The 14,209-nt window shown below is 37.4% G+C and overlaps 1 protein-coding gene across 3 annotated transcripts in view; it reads left to right on the top strand.

The window, feature by feature from the left end:
* The window catches only part of LOC106872833 (uncharacterized), a 62,702-nt gene that overhangs the window by 36,150 nt on the left and 12,343 nt on the right, over positions 1–14,209 (top strand). For all 3 annotated transcript variants that reach the window (XM_089355471.1, XM_014919959.3, XM_089355470.1), the window contains 7 exons: positions 341–467; positions 2,279–2,356; positions 3,574–3,700; positions 6,029–6,260; positions 7,194–7,460; positions 9,429–9,555; positions 13,352–13,414. In XM_089355471.1, the coding sequence (XP_089211597.1) occupies positions 341–467; positions 2,279–2,356; positions 3,574–3,700; positions 6,029–6,260; positions 7,194–7,460; positions 9,429–9,555; positions 13,352–13,414 (1,021 nt within the window). The remainder of the gene's footprint in view (positions 1–340; positions 468–2,278; positions 2,357–3,573; positions 3,701–6,028; positions 6,261–7,193; positions 7,461–9,428; positions 9,556–13,351; positions 13,415–14,209) is intronic.

Here is a 14,209-nt window from a genome sequence, read left to right as displayed (position 1 = left end):
ACTGAAGCAGAGCTGAGACTGTTCAACAATAACTATGTTGGTGATGTATTTGTCTGGATTCTTGTGGAGTTATTTATATTGTCTGTTGTCATCACTCAAATGGCCTAATAGTGACTGATATCTTTCACATAGATTTTCACCTCAGTCTCAAAATTCTTGTGTTTAGATAATCTCTCAATATTTTCCTGGGCAATTAAAGAAATGTACTTTTTATTTCTTTATGTTCAGTTTGTTTTGATTTCCCTACCAGTTTTTATAAGCATGCCTTAATGTATTATTGTGACTGTGTGTGGTCACTACTACTATTTTTTTTTTTTTGTTTCTTTTGTTTCTTTCTTAGATCATACAATGAGCTGATGCAAAAGATGTACAAGCAAGTATCTGAAAATCCAAAGATTTTAAAAGAAATGAAATCAGAAATGGCCGATCTGTTGACTGAGAAACTGGAGAAGATTGGTTTCCCTGCTGTATGTTTGTTTTATCACTCAATCTCTTTTACATTACTTGTCATGCAAAGATCCAACTAGAGCTCATCTCCAGCTCTATAGTTATTTTGACATAACTACACAGTGTGGAGGTCTTCATAAATGTAGTTTTTTAACCAGTCATAAGTTCAAACTCTGAAACGGTTATTGTATTTGGGGATGTTAGTTATTGTTGAGCAGTCTCAATCTGCTCTTCTTCAGTTAACCTAAGATATACTCATCATCATCATCTTCTTCATCATTATTTAATGTCTGTTCTCCATGCTGGCATGGCTGCACTAGGCACCAGTCGTCTGTTTGGCATGTTTTCTATGGCTGGACATCCTTTCTAATGCCAACCACTTCACAGAGTGTACTGGGTACTTTTACATGATGCCGGCATGGGTGCTTTTTATGTGGCACCAGCATTAAATATCTTGTATAACTAGTGAAATGGTGATCTTTCATGGTGAGTCCCTCTTCCATCACTTACACACATTGCCAAAACTCCATCTCAAAGACGAAGCTTTTCTTCATCATTATCATCATACTCTTCATCATCATCATCATTATCACAATCGTTTTACAATCCTTTCCATATTGGCATGGGTTGGATACTTTGACAGGGCTCAACTGGTCAGAGATGCATACCTTGCTCAAACATCTCAGTTTTTGACATAGGAAGGCTACCCAGCAGTAGAAACTGACACCAACCACATTACAAGGTGTACAGAATGCTTTTTTGTTTTTTTGTGGTACTGGCACTATAGAGGTTGACTTATCCTTGGTTAGATAAAAGAATCCTCTTACCCCTGTGTTGTCTCCTCTCAATTCAATAGTCACTTTACAGAGTGGACTGAGTGCTTTTTTGTGGCACTAATACTAATGAAGTCACCATGTAATTCATAAGACTAAAGAGCCTCCACAACCAACAGAGAATATGAGAGTGGATGAAGTCTTTAGGTGAGCATTGAGAGAAGTTAAAGTATGATGTGAGAAACAGATTTATTTGTTGTGAGAGGGTGGCAGTGGAGAGAGTAAATGATGAGACAGAGTTGGGTGGGGAGTAATGAAGTGACCAGAAGCAAAAAAAAAAATGAGTAGTGTCATGAGTTAGTGAAGAAGAGCCAGACATTTCATGCTGCTCTGGCATGAGTAGCCATATTGGAAAGAAACATAACATAAACATATAAAAATAAAATTACAAATGTCTAAAAACAGACCTTTTTTTGCTCACCCTAGGTATAAGGGGAAAACATCAATGTTTGCTAGATTCTCTGTTTGGGGATAGTCTAAAAAAAAGGAAATTCATTTTGCAAACAGAGTATTCTAAAAATATATCCATGCAGCTCTTCTACAACAACCTTCTCTACACACCCACTTCTCATACTTTAACCCCCCCCCCCAAAAAAAAGCACATTCTTCCTCAGGTCTCATAGTCCTGTAAGCTGCATGGTCGCCTCAATAGTGCTGGTGGCATGAGAAATATATCAGTACACAATGTTAAGTAATTGGTGTTAGGAAGGGCATCCAACCATAGAAACCATGCCAAACAAAACCTTAGGGCATGATGCAATCCTCAAACCCAATTGGATCCTGTCAAACCGTCTGACCCATGCCAACATGGAACATGGGTGCTAAATGATGATGAGGATGATGATGATGAATAAAACATACAGTATAGCTTAACCAGGACAATACAATATCTAAGTTGTGAGCTCTAGTAAAAGTTTTTCCTCTGTTTTTTTCTGACATGGAGCTACAGAGCAGATTTTCCATCATGCACCAGTTTTTAATCTCTCTCTCATTTACAGAGTACCAAAGCAATATCAACCAAAAGTTATCAAGACAAGATTTCAATCCTCAAGAAAGACAGAGTCAACAAAGCCAAGGTATACATACATACGCTACATCGTTTTTACCACTTACTTATTTCCAGATGTGTTGAGGTTATAATAATGGCAGTAGCACCCGCAGTGGTAGTGCTGGCGGGCCAGTTTAGTAGTACTTATGTCAGCAGTGCTAGTAGTGTTTGAGTTAGTGATAGGGGTGGTATTAATCATGGTAATAGTGGAAGCAATGGTGAGGGTGTGTGTTGCGATGATAAACTTGTTTAATCTCGGATCAACAGTGGCCCAGCAGATCTATGGTATATAACACTAGTAGAAGGATTAGACATAATCTACAGATCCATATAAACTATGTCTTTGTCTACTTGAGAGCAATATTATATTTTTCAGCATTTACTGTTTCATTGTGGAGGAGCAATGACCCAGTGGCTAGGGCAGCAGACTCGTGGTCGTAGGATCTCAGTCTCGATTCCCAGTCCGGGCGTTGTGAGTGTTTATTGAGCGAAAACACCTAAATCTCCACAAGGCTCCAGCAGGGGGTGATGGCGACCCCTACTGTTCTCTTTCACCACAACTTTCTCTCATTCTTTCTTCCTGTTTCTGTTGTACCTGTATTTCAAAGGGCCAGCATTGTCACACACTGTGTCATGCTGAATCTCCCCAAGAACTACGTTAAGGGTACACATGTCTGTGGAGTGCTCAGCCTCTTGCACATTAATTTCAGGAGCAAGCTGTTCCATTGATTGGATCAACTGGAACCCTTATCGTCGTAACCAATGGAGTGCCATGACTGTTTCATAGTATAGAGTAAGTCAATCTAGTCATGTATTTCCTGGTATATTATATTCATATTTATATTCATATTTTATATATTCTTTTTGTTTAACCTCTTTATGAAAATGTTTGGATAGTATTTGTGTGGAGGCTTCCTAACTAGCTTGTGGGTGTAATGTTGTGCAGTGTGGCATAGTTTTTAAACAGTTCCATTGTTGACAACATGAGGGACCATGGCATACTATGGTGTTTCTGAAAGCACTGTGGCTCTGTAGAGGAAGAACTGAGAAAACATGGAGTGGTAGAGACTTAGTAGTAGGAAGTCTTAGACTTAAGACAAAAGAATAAAGTAAATTGAATTAAGCTGGAAGAAGCCTATAGTCAACTGTAGTCAGAGAAACAGATATTGTTGCTCTACTGAGCTGTGTTACTCATGTCAATCTACTTACGGATGGTTCAAAAGCTTGGCTCATTTTACATTTTAGAAATACCCTGATTTTTATAAAGAACATAAAAGACTTGATGAACTCGTCAACACCATTGCTAAGAAAAAATTACAAGCTTCAGAGAAAAGTATGAAAACTGTGAAAGATAGTAAAACTGTTGTAAAAGGTTTGTTTCCTCCTTTTTTTAATCTTTTTGTTTTTTTGCTACTGTAGTTACTGTTGGAATTTTTTCTTTACAAAGAAAGAGTGCATCATAAATGTCAAACAACTTTAGTTAACAAAATGTTGATAGTAATGGTCTCCAGAACAGAATGTGGTATCTCCATTTGCACCACAGCTTATCACACAGCAGTTAACATCCTTAATTATAAGTATGTACTTTACCATAATATCATCATCATTATTTAACGTCCACATTCCATGCTGACATTGACTGGATAGTTTAACAGGATCCAATGGGTCCAAGGACTGTATCATGCTCCAGTGTCCATTACGGCATGATTTCCTTGTGTCCACTCCATTTACCGGTGAACCGGATACTTTCTTTTTTTTTTTTTTTTGTGCCACTAGCACTATTGAGATTTCCATGCAGCCTGCAAGACTACAACCTCCCCTCCAAGGAGGTGGTGGAGGGGATGGCAACTTTATGCTTAGGTTAAAATATGAGGAGTGGAGTCAAAGAAGGTTCTTGTAGAAGAGCTATTACTACATTCTTATTTATTCCCTTCTGTATTTCTTTTCAAATAATTTTTTTATATATTCATACTATGTTTGTTTAAAAACTGGTGTATTTTATGCATAAAAGTATTTGTATTACTTTTGTTTTTCCCCAAAAACATTTCTTTTTGAACACATCTCAGTTTATTCCATGAGAATTAATGGGGAAATAGGTTTCATATTACAGATTTCTGTGTTGTGGCTAGATTTTTAGAAACACAGAATTCCATAATTGCCTGTATATATTTCATACATACATGCATGCATGTGTGTGTGGGTGTAAATAGATACCCTGTACATGATGTTTGTATACCACTACCTCATTCAGAAGTAGTTTGTCTGGTTAAATTCACCATTTTGACAACTGGTTTTATTTGCATTAGATGGTATTTAGGATTTTCAGCTGTATAAAATTTATTACAAAGCACAATGGTATGTTTGATAATGAATGAATGGAATGCAGTACATGTTAGGTAAATTTGAAGTCTGATATTTCCAGCAGTGCTCTTTTTCTTAGAATAAAATAACTTAACAATATTTTGAAGTGGTAGATCACAAGTTTCTGTAGATATCAGGACCAAGAGTTGTGGCAATTTACTGTACTTGAAAAGATGCATCAAGCTATGCAAAATCACTGTCATCCATACATAGAGGCTTGTCCTTCATAAGTGCCAGTACCACATAAAATGCACTGATGCTGGTGCAGCATAAATGTACCCATACTGGTAAGACATAAAAAAAACACCCAGCACACTCTGTAAAGTGGTTGGCATTAGGAAGGGCATCCAGCTGTAGAAATCATGCCACAAAAGGCAATTGGAGTCTGGACAGCTCCTTGGCTAGCCAGCTTCTGTCAAACCATCCAACCCATTCCAGCATGAAAAACGGACATTAAATAATAATGATGATGATGATGATGATGATGATGATGACGGCGGCGGCGGCAGTTGGTTGGTTGGTTGGTTGGTTGGTTGGTTGGTTTATATTTCATGTTTCGAAATAGTTTTGATATGAGGACTGCATTAACAGGTATGTGACTGTTACATACACAGATATGTGACTATTAGATGATGCAAGGAAAGTAGTACAAGTTACTGGTAGTATTCACTTTATGTTATGTACTTTAGTATATAAAGTATATGCAACATTAGTGCAATAGTCTCTGCCATCAAAAATTTTGATTTTAGTAGAAAAGTACTTGGTTTTATTTATGACTACTTTTCTTTATTTAGCTCATGTCATAAGAGATTCGATGCTTTAGTGAAGAGACAACCACCTTCTGTCGTCAATGTTTTTTGGCCCCCATGTCTCGTAGATCTATGATCAAAGGCTGGAATACCTTTGATCAAACATTTGCTGTCCCCAATTTTTTCTTTTCCTTCTTTTGTATATCTAATAATACAGTTTCCAGTGTGTTCCTTTTTTTTTTATATACCAACCTATCTGAGATCACCTCTGGTGTTCTTATAAAGAAGCCATTTGCTTAAGGTTTGCATTGTTACATTAAAATCTTCCATTGTAATTTTATGTAAGAAAATGTAGCCTTGTTCCAAACGTAATTTCATTTTACTAAAACCCTCTAAATTCTTGATTGTTTACAGAACTGTTTGAAGCACAGGTAGGTGTGGTTCAGTAGAAATATTGTCTCAAAGGGGTTACGATGGCAGAACAATTTAAGGAGTGATTTGTCTGCCCTTTTCACAAGCAAAGAAACACCATCATAGGTTTTTATTATGTTATTTTTAATTTGTAAATTTTATGTGGTTGTTTATTGCAGCTCCAAAAGTTCAAAGCCCCCAACAAACTGTAAGATTTAATTCAAAGAAGAACAGCAGCAACAGCAACAAGATGCCAAAGAAGCAACAGCAACCAAAGCAACAACAAGCATCACATCGGCCAATTGATACCTTTGCTTCAAGACCCATTATTTCGAAAGCTGAAATTCATTCTCAAGGGGCATCCAGTAGCCATGAGCCAGTATCATCAATACGAAAATCTACAGCAACAATGTATGATTTGACTTTTCACACTAACTGTACCTTTCTTTAATTCATTTTGTCTCTTTTCCTGTTACTGTCGTCATCACTTCCATCTCTACTGCCACTGTTTGGACCCAGGTTGGCTCTAGTCCAGCAGCTCTATGGTTCATACATAGTCAATAGCTATGTGTAATGCATAGATCTGTTGTTCCAGATATACCATATCTGAGTTTAACCGAAGATACTGTACACATTGGTATACAGTGACTGTTGTTGCAATTTAACCTTAGGTCAGTCTTATCAGACCAAAAGTGTTCAGGTTGTGGCTATTTAGTCTTTTTGCAGGATTAGATGTAATCCTTCGTTTCTTTTTTAAAAACAGTAGTGTGTTATTTGAGAGAGATTTGGCTGTTATTTCTATCAGATCAAACAAGACTGTATATTATAGAGATTATTTTGTTGGCTCAATATGTGATGGTCAATCATGTAAGGTACTCTGTCACCATCTGGATACATTGTCTTTTTTCTTTATCTTTTCACTGTCCAGTCAGTTCATATGTGAACACAGATGGGCATGTGTCTGCCAGTGGTGACCAGCAGTCATTGTAGATTTGGTCAGTGCCAACAGTTGTTACTTCTATGAACCTACAATTGGTGCTGTGTACTTCAGCATTTAGACTTAATCTCGCTATTGATACTATTGCTACTTTTATGTGTATGCATTTTCTATGTTTGTCTGAAATGAGTGTGAGGATTGGACAATGGTTTTAAAATGGTATTGTACTAGCATTCTAGAGTGTTAGATATGTGTCTAGGTGTTGATGTGTTGGTGGGGATGACAATGATGAAAACAAGGAAGATGGTGGTCACAGTAAGGGTGATGATTTGAAAGTAGTGGAAACCATTTGGTTTCATTTAGTAAGTACTTTATTTTTTGCTATTTTTTCTGTTTCTCCATGAAAGGTCAAATGGTCCAAAGCAAAAGCCAACAATACCTTGGAGTGAGAGCGATGACAGTGATAAAGAGAAAACTGATTCATGGACTGATACTGATGTTTCCTCCCTTCTGAATGACCAACATTATAACACTCCAGCCAAGTCCCCTGCAACCCCAGCAAGGAGTGTAGCCCTTGACAAAGCTCAGCCATCACATCTTGCGGAGTACCCTAAAAAGCAGCCAGTTCCTTTGCCCCGTAAAAATGTCAGTTCTGATTTTGATGCTGAAGACAGGTAAGTGTCATGTTATATTTTGAACTGTTGAGTATATTCTTGAATATAATCAAGTTTTCTCAAATAATAATAATGATAATGATAATGATAATAATAATCCTTTCTACTGAAGGTACAAGTCCTTGAAACTTTTTGAGGGAGGGGTAGAGTCAATTACATCAACCCAGTACTTGACTGGTACTTAACTTATCAACCCTGAAAGGATGAAAGGCAAAGTTGACCTCGGCAGAATTTGAACTCAGAATGTAAAGACAGACGAAATACCACTAAGCATTTCACCCAGCATGCTAACGTTTCTGCCAGCTCACCACCTTCATATTTTTTCACAATTGCATGATTGCACAATAAGCAAATGTCTTCAACCAAGGCCTTGGTTTAACTAAAAGCATGTTAGTAAAATTTGTTCAACAGAAACCGTGCTGAAACCTGTCCTATATGTATCTATGTTTATCTTTTGCAAAAGATATAAATATCAGTGTAAAACTGTGCTCATTGAAAGAAGTCCTTTTCATTAGATTTCAAGCATTCAAGCACTCACTGAAAATTCTTGCTATCAGAAATGCAACAGACTAGTTATAAACCCAACAACCCTATTGTTTTCAAATTGAATTCAAAAACAGAATATCAAATAAGCAAAAACTGGTTAGGCTTAAGGTGTTGAGTCTTTTGGCATATTGTTGATAACAAGACCTGCACCACTGACAATTCATTAAATAGCTTAGTACCTTAATCAACCATGTGTGACTTTTGAGAACCCTGAGTACACACTTATATCTTCATCTCGTTTTATCACCTGTTGTTGTTGTTGTTGTTGCAGCAGCATAGGTCTAGTTTAGTCTTTCATCTTCAGAACTATATAATAAAACCATGACTATCCTACATTTTATTTTGACATAGTATCTAGTGGTACATTGTTGAATACATCCTTCCATTTTTAGGATGGTAGAGTATAATCTTAAGAAAATTCAGATCCTATACTTATCTGGCTGATATATATCCCCCCCCCCCACATACACACACACAGAAGGAGAGAGGCATGTTAATATTGTTCATAAGAGTACCCTTCAATCATTGGGCAATAAAATGTTCTTACGAAGACCTGTTGAATCAAGTGAAGTCATTGTTGTGGCTGATGCCAGTACCACCTGAGTGACACCTGTACTGGTGGCATGTAAAAAGCACCATTCAAGCGTGGTCGATGCCAGTACTACCTGACTGGCCCTCATGCCAGTCAGGTGGCACATAAAAAGTACCCACTGCACTCTCGGAGTGGTTAGCGTTAGGAAGGGCATCCCAGCTGTAGAAACCTTGCCAGATCTGATTTGAGCCTGGTACAGCCATTTGGCTTGCCAGTCCTCAGTCAAACTGTCAACCCATGCCAGTGGACGTTAAATGATGATGATGATGATGTTGGTATTATTATTTACACCAAGGTCTGCCTCATACAGCAAATCTGTGATCATAGGGTTACTGGATCAAAGGGGTACTGTATTATCATAGGGTTATTGTGATCATAGGGGTACTGTATTATCCTTGGTGTACTTCTATTTTTAAGATTGTAGGGTGTGATTTGTGAAAGTGTATGAGCCAAGTGGTTTAGAGTGTTGGGTTCACGATTGTTAGATCATGACATCAATTCTTGGACCAGATAATATCTTGTGTCCTTGAGCAAAGCATATCATTCCACATTTCTCCACTTGACTCTTATAAGAGGAGTACCAACAACAGCTGGCTGGTTAGCCCTATGATGGGCAGGTATCCTATTCAGGGTGTAGTCTTGAATAATCAGTTGTTTAAAAGCCACAGAAACCCAGATATGTTACAATCTCATGATTCTATAGACTCAAGGCAGAGGGTGTAATTTGAAGGAAATTTGGCTCTTATTTTTGGCAGATCAAGTGACCATTAAAATTTTTTTTCTTTTTTACAGTAAAAAGTATTAACTTCAACTTTTTTTTCTCTTTACAGCAGTGATTTCGATGTAGGAAATAGTCTAACTGGTCATTCTAAAAAGACCCTAAATCGTCCAACAGCAATTCCTACAAAGGGTACAAAGGTTGCTGAGATTGGGAATATGATTCAGTCCCAACTTGAGGTTTGTCTTTTGTTTCAGTATCACTTCAGTCCCCGTACATGGATCACACTTTCCACAGTCCCCTTTTAACATATTTGAATAACTAATGGCTGGGTGAAATACCTAATGATGGCAACTGTATGAAAAACAATGAGTAAGCCAGGTGCTGTTATATTTTATGCTGTGAGCAAATAAATTTCAATTAAAATTGATAGTTAATCATGGTAAAGTGCAGCAAGGAATTTAAATTAATTAACCCTTTCATTACTATATTTCTGTTGAAATACATTATCTTTGTTTCAATTAAATATTAAAATAATGAAGTATTTAATGAATAACATGTCATTATCAAGTTGGTGTTTGGAACATAATTTAACTTGAAATTTTGATGGAAGGTTTTAATTTAGATCACTTTAAAATAGAAAGGTGGTATCATACAACCAAGGACAGGCTTAGATAGTTTGGCATTAAAAGGTTTGAATAATTTAACTCTTTTGATACCAACTTGCCCCTAAGACCACCTTTGGTTCTATGATAATAACTTGCCGTTTCATCATCATCATCATTTAATATCTGATTTCCATGCTGGCATTGGCTGGATGGTTTGAGAGGAGCTGGCCAGGCTCCAACTGTCTGTTTTGGTTTGGAATGGTTTCTATGGCTGGGTACCTTCCTAATGCCAATTACTTTACTGGATGTGTTTAGTGCTTTTTACATGCTAATGGCATGGGTGCTTAAAATTGGCATGGGCACAAATGTATTTTAGACCTCTTGGTTCAGTGAGGGAGTGGGGGGAAAGACTATTATAGAGGACATGAAAAATCTTCCATCAAAATTTCATGCTTATACTCCAAACACAGCTTAAGTAATGACACAGATATTTTAAGAAATTCTTCATTATTTTAAAAATTAACCAAAACAAAGGCAATGAATTTTAACAGAAATATGGTAAAGGCAGTATTAAATTACAATGTTGTAGTAAGTCTGCTTGATCCTTAACAGAGCAGTGACAACTTCAGACATGTTTCGGCCTTATTAGACTTTGTCAGTGCAATATAGTCTGTTCTCAATAGTTTCACTAATTCATTCTTTAGGAGTTGTATTTAACTCTGTGTGTGTGTGTGTGTTTTATGAAGACTTGATTTATAGGATTCCTATATGTATCTAATCAACAACGGAGCGACATCATTTTCTTCCTTTCCAAATATATATCTTAAATATATTTACTATGTAATTGGCATCAAAATTGCATTATCATTATGAAATAGCATAAAAATTCAATAGATAAATATAACAGCAATGTGTTCACTTCCCCTGTCTCTTTCCATTTATTCATGTGATGTTCTGTGTATTTACCTACGTTGTTAATATCACTCCTACCAATCTTTCTCACTATCTATCTCTACCCCTCTCTCTCTCTTGATCTTTACTCTCTCTCTCTATTTACCCCTCTCTCTTCCCTTCTATCTCTACCCTCTCTCTCTATCTTTACCCCTCTCTCTTTCTTTTGATCTCTATCCTCTCTCTCTATCTCTACCCATCTCTTTTGAAATATCAATATCCATTCGCCCCTCTTTTCCCATAACATCATACATTCCATTATCACCAACACTTACTCTCTCTTCATCATCATCATCATCGTTTAACGTCCGCTTTCCATGCTAGCATGGGTTGGACGATTTGACTGAGGACTGGTGAAACCGGATGTCAACACCAGGCTCCAATCTAATTTGGCAGAGTTTCTATAGCTGGATGCCCTTCCTAACGCCAACCACTCCGAGAGTGTAGTGAGTGCTTTTACGTGCCACCGGCATGAAGGCCGGTCAGGCGGTACTGGCAACGGCCATGCTCAAAATGGTGTGGAATGAAAATGAGGCTCTGGATTAAAAACGAGGCTCTGGAATGAAAACGAGGCTCTGGAATGAAAACGAGGCTCTGGAATGAAAACGAGGCTCTGGATTGAAATCGAGGCTCAGGATTGAAAACGAGGCTCTGGATTGAAAACGAGGCTCTGGATTGAAAACGAGGCTCTGGAATGAAAACGAGGCTTTCTTCCCTCGAGTTGCTTTCACACACTTTTTCAATTAATCAACAAACACACACACACACACACATACACACTTCATACCAGAAACATACCACATACATACACATCACATTCACACACATCATTGCAGAGTCCACTCTGTTGCATACATTCAGGCTAGGTCATCATTTTGGGGATACTTTCCTCTCTCCTTCCCTCCAGTCAAGGAAAGTAAGGGGGAAATACCTTACTCCCTGGCGGCGAGCTGGCAGAAACATTAGCATGCTGGGCAAAATGCTTAGCGGTATTTCACCTGTCTTTACATTTTGAGTTCAAATTCTGCCAACGTTGATTTTGCCTTTCATCCTTTCAGGGTCAATAAATTAAGTCGTAGTTGCATGCATCCCCCAAAATTTTGGGGCCTTGTGTCTAGAGTAGAAAAGAATACCTTACTCTCTGACTAAAAAATAAAAAAAGAAATATTTTCTATGAACACACATATCATGTTCATACACTCACACACATCAAACCCTCCTACACATATACCTTTCTATTCTCTCTCTCTCACACAAACATACATACACACAACACATATATACCCGCATACAACATAAACCCTGCTATCCATACATACAACCAATTTTATTTGTTATGATACTGGTAACTTGTCATAATGACGCATTTATTCTTCCAGATCATTGTAATTCCTGGCTATACTTAGATATCTTATGCACTGTCTCTTGTATGCTTAGTGCCTGTATTTCTGGTTTTATCTTGTTTATTCCTACACATTTGCAATTTCGTATGTTAATGAGTTAGGAGAGGTTACTCTACATTGATTAGCATCTGCTGACTATGACTGGTCAAGAACATCAAATGTGTATATTTAAGTTTGCAAATGGCTATGTGTGTTGTGAGTGTAATAATGTTTCTATATGTTTATAACCAGGATTGTGTTTGTGGTTTTGTTTGTACATATGTATATATATTAAAGGAGGTACAAACACTTTCACACACACACACACACATATACACATGATGGAAACTTTTGCTTACCAAATTCAATCACAAGGCTTCAGTCAGCCCAAGGCTGTAGAAAAGACACTTGCTCAAGTGCCATGCTGTGGGACTTAACCCAAAACCATGTGGTTGAAAAGCAAGCTTCCTAACCACACTGCCATGTCTGTACATGAATATTTGTTGCTTTTGATAGTATATGTTTATGAATGGACGTTTGTGTGTGACATTTTTGAGTTGTTGCATGTATGTGTGTGTATGTGTATGTACAGAATGTGCCGCCAAACAATTGAGAGCAAAACAAAAAAGGTAGAGACTAAGATACCAAACAGAAAAATTAATGACGTGACCCCAGTAAAATGACACACACCTTCAACAAGGTGTGTCAATGAAACAAACCAGACAACAAAACCATCCCCTTGCTTTCAATGATGCTCTTTATGCAGCTACAGAGGTGACTGCTTGTTAGGATCAGGTGACCCTTCACATGCTACCCACAACACCCATTACTGCAACTGCCAAAATGTCCTTGGCATCATGGAGTTGCTGGTCAGTCTCATCCTCTGGTCACACCACAGACATATTATTCCAAGAGCAGAAATCAGGAAATCTGAGAGATCATGTAATGTTGGGGGGGGGGGGGGTCACAAATTATACAATTGTCATTGGTTTGCTCGACATGAACAGCCCTCTCTTCATCATGTAGGACTTCTACATGATGTCCTCATGCACCACATGTTTGATAGTGATACATTTTGCTTTTTTCCATTCCAGAATCGACCACATGTCAAATTTCCTGGTGCTGTTGATTTGATGAAGAAACCAGAATATACAGAGGTACTGCTATACTTGGTTATTTCCTCCAACCTGTTTTTACATTGTAACATTCTTTATGTTCATCTAACAGAAAATCTTTAGAAAAGCATGAAACATGTCTGCTATTCAAAAAGTCTCTCCTAACATAAACAAATTTTTCTACATTCATTTCAGTTATGTACATTGATGCTTTGCAAATAATATCTAAATCCGTTTTTGCCACATTCATAGTTGACTGGTTCCAGATTAATATTGTCTCTTCATGAAATTATGTGTTCTCTTCAATAGGCTTTCTTTACTGGTAATCCTTAACTGCATTGAAGTCAAAAGTAATGCCCAAGACAATAGCAATAGTTAGAGTGGTGGTGAAAGTTATGTTTAATATGAACTTGAATCCTCTTATGTTCTTCCTAAATTTGTCCATGGCATAGTTGTTCATATAACTTGAAACAGTTATGCAGTTGCCTCTGTACAAGGTGAAGCTTTGGAAGCATGTGCACTTAAGATTGTCAGAGTAAATAATCTAATGTGGTTCATGACAACAGCCACACCTTAGTTCCCATCAGAAACACCAACCTATAGGTTACCTTCCTTTTCACCCAACAGGAGTTGTCATGGAGTAATACTTACTTCCTAACATCCATAGCCATATACTAATATCAAGGTCACTAATTTTAGTGGATTACTTTCTAAAGTTGAGGGTTTAAAGAAAGGATTTTGATATACAAAGATAAATATTTATGATATCAAACAGAGTCAACTCGCCTGTTACTTTGTTCATAATTCCACAAAAACCTTTGTTGGCAGTACTACAAT

This window comes from Octopus bimaculoides, chromosome 7 (genome assembly GCF_046866305.1).
Source record: "Octopus bimaculoides isolate indiv1 chromosome 7, ASM4686630v1, whole genome shotgun sequence".
NCBI classification, from domain to species: domain Eukaryota; kingdom Metazoa; phylum Mollusca; class Cephalopoda; order Octopoda; family Octopodidae; genus Octopus; species Octopus bimaculoides.
This window is presented reverse-complemented; position numbering and strand designations above follow the sequence as displayed.